The sequence below is a fragment of the Euprymna scolopes genome, chromosome 7 (genome assembly GCF_053919585.1).
Source record: "Euprymna scolopes isolate OS-2025 chromosome 7, ASM5391958v1, whole genome shotgun sequence".
Classification (NCBI taxonomy): Eukaryota; Metazoa; Mollusca; class Cephalopoda; order Sepiida; family Sepiolidae; genus Euprymna; species Euprymna scolopes.
In genome coordinates this window covers 36,406,927-36,420,003 of record NC_136488.1, presented here as the reverse complement: position 1 = coordinate 36,420,003, position 13,077 = coordinate 36,406,927, and the positions used below count along the sequence as shown (strand labels likewise).

Sequence of the window (13,077 nt, the reverse complement as noted above, 5' to 3'; positions counted from 1 at the left end):
AGTCCTCTACCTTCATCTATAACTTTCTGAAACCATCTTCGCACTTCATATGCTCTTGATATTGGTGACTGTTTGGAAGCTTCATAGGCAACATTTTTTATTTTTAGTTTTAGTTTTTTACATCCTAATAATTAAAGGCTTATCTGTTTCGAAATTATATACTGAAAGAAATAATTGGAAGTTTATTAAAATGCTCTTTATTTAATTTTGATGGGAAATTACCTAGACATGGTATCTGGATAAAAACACTGGCATCAGAGAGGGCATCTAGCATAAAATTTTTTTACTTCAATTAAGGAAATATTTTTGCTTCACCTTCCTTATTGTCTGTTCCTACTGAGCCGTATAAAGCGATTGGTCTTGCAACACTTTAAATGAAGGCTCTTGCTTCTTTGTATATGTATTATATAAACAATTGTTCTTTGTTCTATCAGCTGGAAGTGTGTAGGAAGCCTCTGTACAGGTAAACCATACATGTATTGGGAATTCAGTCAGTGATTGGTATTAGCTTGTAATAAGGCCACTCATGTTACGCTATCAAAGATTGTAAAAAACAAAAAACCTTGACTTGTGACTCGCACATATATATATATATATATATATATATATATATATATATATATATATATTAGCGGGGGTACCCGGCGTTGCCCAGGTGTTTGGAGGTGTGTGTGGTTTTGGGTAAATCAAAACTCCAGGGAGGAAGTTAAAATAAAAAAAAAAGTTTTAGTAGGTGAGTATGAGGATCGAACCCAAACCCTTGAGAAGTTGGAAATTAAAATGTGGAAAAAAAAGAGTGTGCGACGTTAACCATTGGGCCACCGAGAGATACTAACGGAAATACGTTTGAATTTATTTAATTACTTAGATTTGGCAGGTGCACATTTTAATGACTTAATGAGGTCAACTTTGACTGTTGGATAGTATTTTGTTTACTGCGGGAACGCTTTTTTTATTTTTATTTTCCCAAGATGTTGGGGGGGAGGGAGACCAGCTCCCCTTGTTCAAATTGAATAGCAATTGTTTGATATAAGGAAAATATTTCCACATTAATCAAAGCTGAATGCTTTCGGATATTTCCGCCGATAGACGGAAAATACTGCCAGAATTAATGTCACTTTTATTATAGGAAAAAGCATAATCTACATGCGGCGAGCGACAGATATTGAATATTTATCTCCCCGAATTAAAGCAAATTAAATAGACAGGCGTGCTCTGTTATTAACTCGTAGATATTATAATTTCTATGTGATATAAAAAGTTTTAAGAAGTTGCGAGCCGACCGACCGCTTCTCTGAAAAAAGCCGTTCTTGGACATACACAAAAAACGAACATACATACACACATTTTGGCTTTTATATATATAGATATGTATATAATACTGCTAAAAATGTGTGTTCTTATCTAGAATTTCCTCTATATTAAAAAACAAAAGCCAAGAAAAATCTATATCCACTTACTGGTGACAAAATGAAAATATCATATTCCAAGAATCACAAAAATGGATCAAGTAGTTTTATTTTTATAAAGGAACTCATTAAATGATTAATGGAAATTTGTAGGCATTACAACATAAATCTAGTAAATAGACATGATTTTTTAATTATCTCCCTTGTTTTTTTTTTTAGATTTTTTTTCTCAAAATGGCTGGTGAAACAGTCACTTCTCAGATACTCATAAAATTTGATATAGTGGGAATTCTGGATAAGGATAAGTATTCATTCTTTTTGTGGACGTCCTTTCTTCATTCTTTTTTTTGTTTTCTTTTCAGATGAGTTACTTGAAGGTCCGCGGAATAATACAGTCTACTATGCAATTCCATCAACACATACAGATGAAGATAAACAGGGGAAGAATTTTACAAAGGATGAAGTAGAAGAAATGATGAAGTCAGACGCCTATCAACGAAAAATTGCAACTTGCCACTTGTAAGCTCGCTTTCTCCTTTTACTTGCTTTACTTTCCTCTGCTGACTCCTTTTCAAACAACATTATCTTGTAGTGGCCATTTTACATACACTTTCTAGCTGTCTATGAGTCTTTGGTTCTGTTTATATGTCTATAATCATGTTGATACACTGCCTCCTGGCCATTTGTCCAGATGAAAACACTTTGTGATAAAAATCTCTGTACTTGTGTAATATAATTCGATTTCAAGCAAATACATTTTAGGTAAAAACACTTAAATATTCATGTGCATGTTGAAATAAGTAAAAATTTAAAAAATTACGAAAATGCACAAGCACCAAAATCTCAAATTAATCTACACATTCCTCCATATAAAGCATATAGTTTCAGTACAAAATCAACTAAGAACAATATTTGGTTCAACTTGGCTTCTTGAAATGTAGACAGGACAATAGACTGGTTTGCTAACTTTATAAAATCATTTTATAAGTAATCATCTCTCATTATTGATTTTGTTTGTTGAAAGACTGTGTTTCGTTGAAGTTTTGTTGCTCATTATGACTTGAAAGATGTTTTGGAGAAGATTAACACGGTATCATGACCACGAGCTGTTATTATGGAGCTTTTGTCAGGACGGCTCTTGTTTAGCCTATTATTGCACTCGTATCTGGAGTACGAGGTATGGATTTATATCTTTCGTAAGGGTATTAATGAAATTGATACAATAGCCCTGACTAAACTCTGTATGGCACACTGAGCCCTCAGTTTATGCTCATAATCTCTGCCTCTTCCCAAAATCATTCAGTGCACATTTTCTTTTTATTTTCCACTTATCAATTGAGGATAAAGGTCAATGATTGTATTGATTCATTGTATTGAGTAATTTTAGTTAAGTTTGATTATATGAGAAGATTCACAGATACTTGTATAATTGGATTTGAAGACTACTATATTGCAGTTTGTGGGGAAGTAGTCCTGTGTGAATTTGTGCTACAGACAAGAAGTTCTGTGCATGAAAATTTCTTCTGATATAAAGCGTAAGGAAATAGAAGGAAAAGTCTTTTTTCCATTGCAGTAAGAAGAGTTCTTACTTTGAATGTTTTATGGAGATGAACCTGAGATTAGAGTTCAACCAATCACTTTTTATGAAAACAATAATAAAATAGACTAACTACATCTCTTTTTTGAAGAATAGAGAAGTTATCATCCCTTACTAGACTTTAGAGTTGGACCAGTTATGGTCCAGACTCCAGAAAAAAAAATCCAATAGGAAAGCGATAGATACAGATCTGCACTGATGTTTCATTTGTTTATTAAAATGTTTAAAAATGGCAGCAAAAATAAATATTTAATATCGCCCCTTGCTTTTTTTTTCATGAATCAGTCTTTCCATATATTAAAAATCAAAAAAAAAAAAAAATGCTCAAGTCTATTATCCATTTGTTTACAATGGGTGAAAGTCAACCTAGAAGAAACCGATACCCTCTCAAATTTGTTGCTTTCATATAGGATTTTTTTCTGGAATCTTTTTTTTTTTTTTTTTTTTTTTTTTTTTACATAGGAGTCACCACATATCAAAGTCCGGAGGCCACTCGAGGATAAGGGTTATTGAGTGTACAGTAGTCAATAGGATAATGTTGTAGTAACCGTTAGTGATGGAAATTTTGTAAATTGGATTACTTAAGGAGGCGGTTCATCAGAAATTTGTTTATGTTGGACTTAAAGACAACCAAGTTGTAGTCAGCTGGGAAACAGTCAAACGGAAGAGAGTTCCACAGGTGTGCACTTCTAAGGAAGAAACTTTGTTCATGGAATCTGCATTTAGGTTTAAGCACAGATAAAGAGTGGGGAAAATTATTGACAGTGGTTTCAGCTAGACGAGTGTTTTTCGTGAAAGATCTTTGAACCATGATTAGTTCTGAGTTGATTTTGACATGATGCTCAGTTGGACACTAGCAAAAAAAAATGTGCATGTTCAAAATTTTTCCAAAGAATTTTCTAAGATTTGTGAATGTTTGTTTTCTTTGAAAAGAGATTTTTTGTTGTTGTTGTTTTGTTTAATTGTAGAAATCAATTACACCACCATAATCTCTCATTAATTTAGATTATATTTTGTTGGGAATCTCCAAACCTGGCCTCCCATACACCACTTTACAAAATGAACTGGTTTTTAGACTTTTCTTAATAAACGTCTTCATAGAAGCAGAGAATTTTTTTATGCGTGACTATAGACATTGTCTTATTATATTTTAACTGTTAATTTGTTTTTTGACAAGCTGTACATAATCAAACTAAAACTATGCAATTGTGTGTTAAAACCTCGCTACCTATTTTTAAATTCAATTAATGCAAGGTACGTGGTTGATCTAATGCTGAATTCAAATTTTAACTTAAGATATTGTGGTGAATTACACATTAATACTATTGGAAAAAAATGTAAACCTGTAATCTTCTCTCAGCTCTAAGTAAAATAGCAACATGTTCATTTAGCTTGAATTGTTTGCAATAGGTATTTTATTTTGGTGTTAATTAATTCTTAAAAAAGTTTATCTGCTGTGAAAGAAATCAAATAATAATAATTGGTAACAATAAAGACAAAAACTTACCAGATACAAAGTGTATCTGATGTTTTGTGTGTCAGGCAGACATTTTCCATACTGAAAAGAATCTGCATTCATAATTATAGCTTTTTTATAGTTGGAACTAATTTACATGCAAAAAGCAACTGATTTTAATGTGTAGAGTCCAACTGACTTTGAAAAGACGCATTAAAAGTGGGCAGTGAATTCAATTTTGGATAGCTGAAAGAAAGTAATTTTGTTTGAAATCTTGTCAATTTTGTTACATTGTATGAACAGGACTCCCATATGAAGATGTGACCATCCTTATGATCTTATTAATCTTATTACAGTGACAGTGGATTTACATACATCGTTAGTTTTTACAATATTCCAATTAATTCAAGCATTATTGAGAACAGATTATTATAAATTGCTACACAGTTAAGAAAAATCTTTTTTAACTGCATTCCTTTTAATTGGTATTCATATTTTAGATCTTTTTGTACCTATATGTAAAACGTTTTTCAATATTAAATTTCAATTTCCATGTATTTTCTTAATTTGGTATTGTCATTGTTTTCTCCTTCTTTCCCTGTTGCTTGAAAATGGATTCAATTTTCTTTTCAGGTGTGGAAAATGTTGGTTCAACAATTCATTTACTGTCGACTGCTGTGAGTGTGGTGGATTTCCATTGCACAGACCTTGCCCGATTTGCCAGGGAGAATGCAATCAAATATGGACACGAAATGTCAGATCGGTAAGCTGCAGCCTTATTTGAAAAAATAAAAAAAATATGATATTGCCCTATGTTGCCGACAGACATGTATCTTCAAAATAAGATGCTTTAAAATTATTACACAACCCTAAATTCTATATTTTTCGTGTTAGATAGTAAAGGAAGTCTAAGTGATATGGGAATAATATTTGGATTATTTCGATGACTATTTTCATCTTGGTTGTTAGCATTGTAGCAGTGTAAGTTTTGAATCCCTTGTTACCAGTGTTGTAGTCTTGCAAGCTCGTAATAATTAAGACAAACACTGGTATAGTTAACAAAAGGTGTATTAGCAAAAGTATGTTCCTATTTATTTGCCTTCCCATGAGGGCAAAGTTGAACACATTCAGTTTTTAATGTAGAGAAAAATCCAGCTCCCAAAATGTGCACTATGGATTGGAGTAAAAATAAAAATTGACCCAATCTAGAAAGCTTTCTCCTTCTCTGATTGACGGCAGAATAGACTAAATGTAGCATTAGAACAGATGCTACACTTTATTTTTAAGCAAAAGGTCATATGTTCTGATTCTGAGGTCTGTAACTGAGTTGCTAGCCAATAACATGTTAGATATAATTATATTTATAGTCTCTTGGTAAGTCCATTATTATTAAGATGACTAAATCAGCTTACCCCCATAACAGTTATTTTAACATTTCAGTTATTTAACTTAGGACTTTCTTCCGGTGCATCTTTTCCAACTTGGGGATTTTTGTCAAACTTTGGAACTTTTACAGAATTTCAAATTGAACTCTTAGACCAAGCAAGATTATGTGTGAGGCAGGGAGAGTACTTTTGAAAATGTCTTTGTAAACAGTGAATAGATGATCGTGAAAAAAAAAAAACCCAGCTCTCTTCAAGGCTATCTGGGAAAAGGAAATGAATCATTTAACACCTGAGGAATTTATTACACAATCATCTGTTGATGATTTGTGAGTTTAATTAATAAAATATTATAAACTAGCAGGCTGCACAGCATTGCCCGGTCATAAGATATGATTAAATATAATAGTATAATTCATGCAGATTATGTATTTAGCATTATAGACAAACCAGAGTCGGAACAGTGTGAAAATGAGACCACTGAATGGTTCAAAACTGCTATTGAAGCACATGTTCCCGCACAGAAATTCTATAGCAAGCCCCACTCCCCCCAATGGTTTACTTCTGCTTGTACAGCCGCCATTTGTCAAAGGCAGCATGCATTCCGCAGATTCAACCGACATAAGTCCAGCTCAAATAAACAGAAGTTTATAGAAGCTAGAAATAATTGTAAGAGAGTGATAGAGACAGCTAAGACAGATTACTCTGAAACCACCAGAAAACGCATCGAAGCACAGAAATTAGGAACCCGGGATTTTTGGAAAATCTACAACAGCGTAGTAAATAATGGACAGTCAACTATTCCCCCACTATCAAACGATCATGAGGTTGCTTGCACGGCAACTGACAAGGCTAATCTGGTTGCCAGTCGGTTTGCCTCAAACTCCACACTGAACTCGGTACACCACTCACTCCCTGATTTTCCTCTGCGAACAGACGCCTCATTAGACGATTTGAAAATCACCCCTTCTCAGGTACATGCTATTATAAAAAACCTAGACACCTCAAAAGCGTGTGGACCAGATCTCATCCCGGCTGTGCTATTAAAAAAATGCTCTGCCGAGGTTGCTCCAGTTCTGTCCAAACTTTACAATAAATGCCTTAACGAATCTTGTTTTCCCGACTGCTGGAAAACCGCCTCTATGGTACCAGTCTTCAAGAATTCTGGTGAAAGAACTGACCCACTAAATTATCGCCCCATTAGCCTCCTCCCGCTTTTCGCCAAAATATTTGAGTCCTTAGTTAATCAAGCCCTAGTCCAGCACCTAACAGCTGCTAAACTCCTGACTGACAAACAATATGGATTCAGGCAAGCTCGTTCAACAGCAGATATCTTAACTGTAGTTTCTGAATGTATATACCGTTCATTGGATAAAACAGGGGAGGGTAGAGCGGTGGTCCTCGATATATCTAAGGCTTTTGACAGGGTATGGCACGATGGTCTTCTAAGGAAAATTAGATCATATGGAATCACTGGAAGAATGTAATTAAATCCTTCTTAAGTAATAGAAAAATCAAAGTTGTCCTCGACGGTCGTACATCCAAACAATATGACATAAATGCGGGAGTACCTCGGGGGTCTATCCTTGGACCTCTATTATTCCTGATATTCATAAACGACCTCCCTGATAAAATTGTTTCGGAGATGGGTATATTTGCCGATGACACCACTCTCTATAACAGATATGAGGGGAAAACAAATGAACACATATCCAAGGAAATGGCAGAAACACTAGAGGATGACCTCCAATCCGTAGTGGAATGGGGACAAAAATGGTTGGTCACATTCAATGCTGCTAAGACTAAGCTTGTTTCCTTCAATAACTACAAGAAACCTTCTCTACCACCAATAGCAATGGCCAAGAACACATTACCTGAAAGTACTTCTTTTAAACTCCTCGGCCTAACGTTTACAGGGAATATGAACTGGAATAGATACATTGAGAGCATTGCCAAGGCTGCTGCAAGGAAGGTTGGCTCCCTCTACCGTGCTAGAAAACTACTTACGCCTGACAGTATCCTATACCTCTATGGGGCAGCCATTCGCCCATGTGTGGAGTACTGTTGTCACATCTGGGCTGGTGTTAGTTAGTTAATAGTTTTTTTGTTTTTTTTTTCTTCATTTTGTTGTTATAAAGGAAGTAAGTCCTGGAAAAGAAATTTAAAAGTACGAGCTGTACATTTTTGACGTGTGCGTTCGCTCCAGTTTCGAGCAGGAATATGAAATAAGAAAATAGTTGCACACTATTTGAAGACACTTGTTTTGAATAGAAATTTGAATATAGAAATGTACAGCTCGTACTTTTAAATTTCTTCTCCAGGACTTTCTTCCTCTATAGCAACAAAATGAAGAAAAAAAAAACAAAAAAAGACTACGAACAGACTAACTACCCTGATGAAGCTATTTTTAGCGAAATATTGGACTTACAACACCAACAAAAGGACATAAAAATGATTTTATCATTTTCCTGACACTTAAAGTTTTCAAAATATTAAAATATATACTAGCATTTCAGGCCGGCGTTTCCCGGGTGTTTGGATATGTATGTTGAGCAACAAAAAAAAGAAAAAAAAAAAGTGGTAGTAGGAAGGCAGGCCTGAACCCGTACTGCAAAGGAGGAAAAGAACGGGGTAAAACGTAATGTTTATGCTGTTATGACCACTGCCAAACTGGAAGCGACATTTTTAAAAATTAAGGCTAGACAATCTTAAGGAGAGGATAACTTTAAAAAATATTGGCAAAGAAAAGTGCCCCCCCCTCCCCTGTAGAAAAGTGCCTAATTGAAGGGGAAGATATTAATGTTTTTAGCCAATATTTGTCGTATGAAAGGTCAAACTTTAAAACAATACTGATCTTGGTAAAATCCGTCGCCTCTATTGAAAGTGTAAGGCAGACATGCAAACAGACATGCATACATACATTTATATATTGGTAACTAAAAATTTTCGACCCAAACTGATGAAAAAGCTTGCCCTATCTCTGAATACCCTTTATGTAAAATTTCAAATATTTAGACTAGAAATTGTCTGAGTAATTTGGAAGAGACTGCAGAGGTCAACTTTTTTTTAAAACTTTAACCCCTATTATGACCCCTTAATATTTATTGTTTTGGGCTCAAATCAAGTTATTAAGTTAGATCCATGTCCAAGGAACCTATATCTAAAATTTCAAGTGCGTAGACCCAAAATTGTTGGAGGAGTTTGGTAGAGTTCTCAAAAGTCAAATAGTTGAACTTTGACCACTTAATCGCCAAATTTCTGGCCCAAAACCGATCACATCGATTTTCCCGAATCTCAGTACCCTGTATATCAAATTACGAGCCTGTAGACTAAAAATTGACAGAGTTATTGCATAGGAAAATGTACACACACACACACACACGTTCACATATATATATATATATGACTTGGGTTCCATCAGCTAGAATCAAAACCAAAACCTACAACACTCCATCCTATTCCTTAACCTTAGAATCATACGCATATATAAAGATTTTTATGGGTACATAATTTTATAAAACATTTGAATAACACCAAACGAACGTAGTGCCATTATTAATTGTTGAGGGTTTTCTTTTTTTTTTTTTCCCTATAGTTTAAACATAAACTATTAAAGAAGAAAATTACACAAAGAAAAGAAAACCAAAATACACTTCTAAAGTATATTTCTCCTAAGCTCTGATTGATGGGGTAGCAAAGGGAAGTCCTTTGGGTTTCACATTGCCCAATATTTTTGTGGGATTTCAGGAGAAACTTCTTTTTGATCATTTTCCTAAACTGATGTGCTATTTCTGTTATGTGGATGGCATTTTTAAGTTGTATTCTTCTTGTACGGAAGCTAAGGGGTTACAACAATTAAACATTACAACAAAGATCTGGTATGAGATTTGCTATCAGTGTATATAGAAAACCTACATTTACAGGACAATACGTTAGCTAGGTTTCATTCATCTCCTAAAACAGAAAATTAAATCTGATGACACGACCATCTATGTCAACACATCAAAGGCTGTAAATGACAAAGTTCTCTCTGATTCTCTCTCCTCTGATCTCGAGCACGTGGTTCAGTGGGGGTAGACGTGGCTGGTTACCTTTAATGCATCCAAAACCAAACTCCTATCCTTACATCATCAACGCTCTGATCCCCATCTGGCATCAATTGGGATGGATGGCTCTCGTCTGGGTGAGACCCTGTGTTTTGACAAGCTTCTGGGTTTGACCTTTACTCCTGATCTGAAATGGAACACGTACATCAAGTCTGTTGCCAAGGTCGCTGGAAAGATGGTGGGATCCTTCTACCGCTCCAGAAGATATTTCACTACTGATGCAATTCTATATCTATATAAAAGCCAAGTACGTCCAAGGATGAAATACTGTTGCCATATCTGGGCAGGAGCTGCTAAAAACAGCCTATCCTGCCTTGACAGAGTACAAAATAGACTTCGTGGCTTAGTGGGAGATGCCCTTTTCTCTACCCTGCAACCTCTCTCACACAGAAGAAACGTTGCGAGCCTATCCTTGTTTTATCGTTATTTCCATGGCAGGTGCTCGTCTGAACTCCAATCTCTGGTCCCCCCTCGCCAATATTTCACGAAAAACATCCGTCTAGCTGAATCCACTGTGAAAAATTTCCCCCACTCTTTATCTGTGCCTAAATCAAAACGTGAATTCCATGAACAAAGCTTCTTTCTTAGAACTGCACGCCTGTGGAACTCTGTTCCGTCTGCCTGCTTCCCTCCGGACTACAACTTGGATGTCTTCAAGTCCAATGTTAACAAATTCCTAATGAACCGCCCCCTTAAGTAAACACTTCATCAAATCTCCACACTAACGTAATGTACTTGCAATAACCCTTATCCCTGAGTGGCTTCTGGGCCTTGATAAGTGTTGATCACTGTGTAAAAAAAAAAAACAAAAAAAAAACTTATGGGTAGTTGTTGAGATTGTTTCCTTTTCTCCTATTCCTCATACAATTTTTTTTTTTTTTTTTTTTTTTTTACCCTCGCTAATAATTTATGCTCTTTTGACCAAGTTTTTAAACACTTTCCTTCCCTGTTGTCAACATTAATCTTAAAAGGGGTTGGCTGAAAGACGTCTCAATAGGATTTTTTTTTGCCCCACCCCTTATTTACCCCTTTTATCTAATTTATGTTTGTTACACATACAATTAGAGCTTAGGAGAAATATACTTTAGAAGTGTATTTTGGTTTTCATTTTCTTCTTTAATGGTTTATGTTTAAACTATAGGGGAGGAAAAAAAAGTAGCAAACTCTCAACAATTAATAATGGCACTACGTTTGGTGTTATTCAAATATTATATAAACATTCATCTGTCCTCCTGTTTTTGTTTTTTTTAAAGATGGAATTGCTGATTGTTGAAGACAAGATGTAAGAAAGCAAGCAAAGTCCACAGAGTTTTATAATTATACTAAACTACCCATGATCTGTTGGGTCAGTATATGTTATAGCTAGCTATGGAATAGTGAGTATACAGAATTAATGTATAAATGTGCAAAAATTGAATGCATGCGCACACGAAAATGAACATGGTGACCAGTGAAAACAATACGAAATACGCTGGATAATAAAGGTCTTAACATCATTGCCTTTAGATTAAATGAAAAATCCTTTATATAAGAAGGGTGTAATCTGTTGAAAAAATTTAAAAATAAATGAAAAGGAAAAAAAAACACGAAGGGAGTGTACTTTTTTTCTTTTTTGTGTGTGTGTGTGAGAACAGCCTTAAAAATATCAAGAAATAATAATTAACTGATTTAAGTAATATTTAACGGTGAGATCTTTTCAAAGCAAATCTTTAAAAGAAAGATTACTCCTACACACGTTTTGAAGTGTTTCTACGTATTTTTAAAATGTTTAAAACTTATGACCTCCACAGTTTCTGTTTAAAACTTTCTTCCCCCTCCTGCCATCAAACTAGGAAAGTAATCCCCCACTCTAAAATGTTAAATTTCAATTATTTAAAAAAAATTCCTTCTTTTATATTATCTATAAAGGAACATATTAGCCCCCAAAAATTAGATTTTGATTTCTTTTTAAGAGGTAACTTATACTGGGTGTGGTCATAAAAGAAAATCCCAAATATTTTAAAAATATGTAAATTGATCAAATATAATTCGTTTTTTTTTAACATTAGAAAAACATATTTACTTTATTTTGTTTGAAAACCGTTCCCTTTAAAATGTTTTCCTTTTTGTCTTTTTTCAACTATTTCTGCAGATTATTATTAGCTAGATAAAAAAAAAAAAAAATTGAAAAAAAAAAAACAACAATATTTAAACATTTGGAAGGGGGTTCTACTTCACATACAACGTTCTAGTAAATCAATCCCTCATTTTCAGAACCGATTTAGTCCAGTTTTGATGTTGGCTCCTTAAGCCCCCCCCCCCCCCGGCCATTATCATTCTTTTTTTACTTCATTTTCAGAAAAGTTTGGTCTGTTGCCCCCCCCCCCCCCCGTCATTATTTACTTATTACTTTTTTAAAAGTTAATTTGCATCTAACAACCTGTGCTAGCAGTATCAGAATTTTTGTAGGAATTTTTGACACCCCTAACACGAAACTGCGAATACAATATAAAAATCTCGTAATTTCTCTGTTAAAAGTGGGTTATTTATTTTCTTTATGGATTATACTTCCAAAATAAACTATTACAGTTGTTTTAAAAGTAATAGAAATATTTTTTTTTTTTTTTTTTTAAAAACAGTAATGAATTTTCCGAACTCAATATTTTTCAATTTTTAAACTTTAAAAATCTATCAAAATTTTTCTATTCATTCTATTTTTACGATATTTTCAGGGTCAATGTGAAATGTTATGTTCTTTCCAATAAACCGAATATAATATTTTAGACAAACGTTCTTTTTTAAATTCACGCCCCCCCCCCCTTCAGTGTCACCCATTTTGAAATGTCTATTAAAAAGTAAATAATTAATTTATGTCGGGGAGTTTTATATATCACAAATTGAAGAGAAAAGGTCAATAAATAATATATTCAAATTTAAAACAAAAAAAAAAATCGCTTTTTTAGAAATTTACCCGTAAAGTCCGAAGTTTAAAACCTTATTTTATAAGAACACATTGCTTTTTTTTTTGTCTTTTTTTGTCTTTTTTTTTTTTTTTTTTAATGAAACCTTGGTCCTTGCTCCTTTAATTGAAAAAATAATTAGGGCTTGAATTACATTTTTCGCGGAGTTATAAGCTTGGAAAGATGGG

General features: G+C 34.0%; 1 protein-coding gene across 1 annotated transcript in view; it reads left to right on the top strand.

The window, feature by feature from the left end:
- LOC145279674 (uncharacterized) overlaps window positions 1–13,077 on the top strand; it is a 64,874-nt gene that overhangs the window by 42,239 nt on the left and 9,558 nt on the right. Inside the window, exons 3-4 of the mRNA XM_080130939.1 lie at window positions 1,772–1,928; window positions 5,096–5,225. Of these exons, the coding sequence (XP_079987065.1) occupies window positions 1,772–1,928; window positions 5,096–5,225 (287 nt within the window). The remainder of the gene's footprint in view (window positions 1–1,771; window positions 1,929–5,095; window positions 5,226–13,077) is intronic.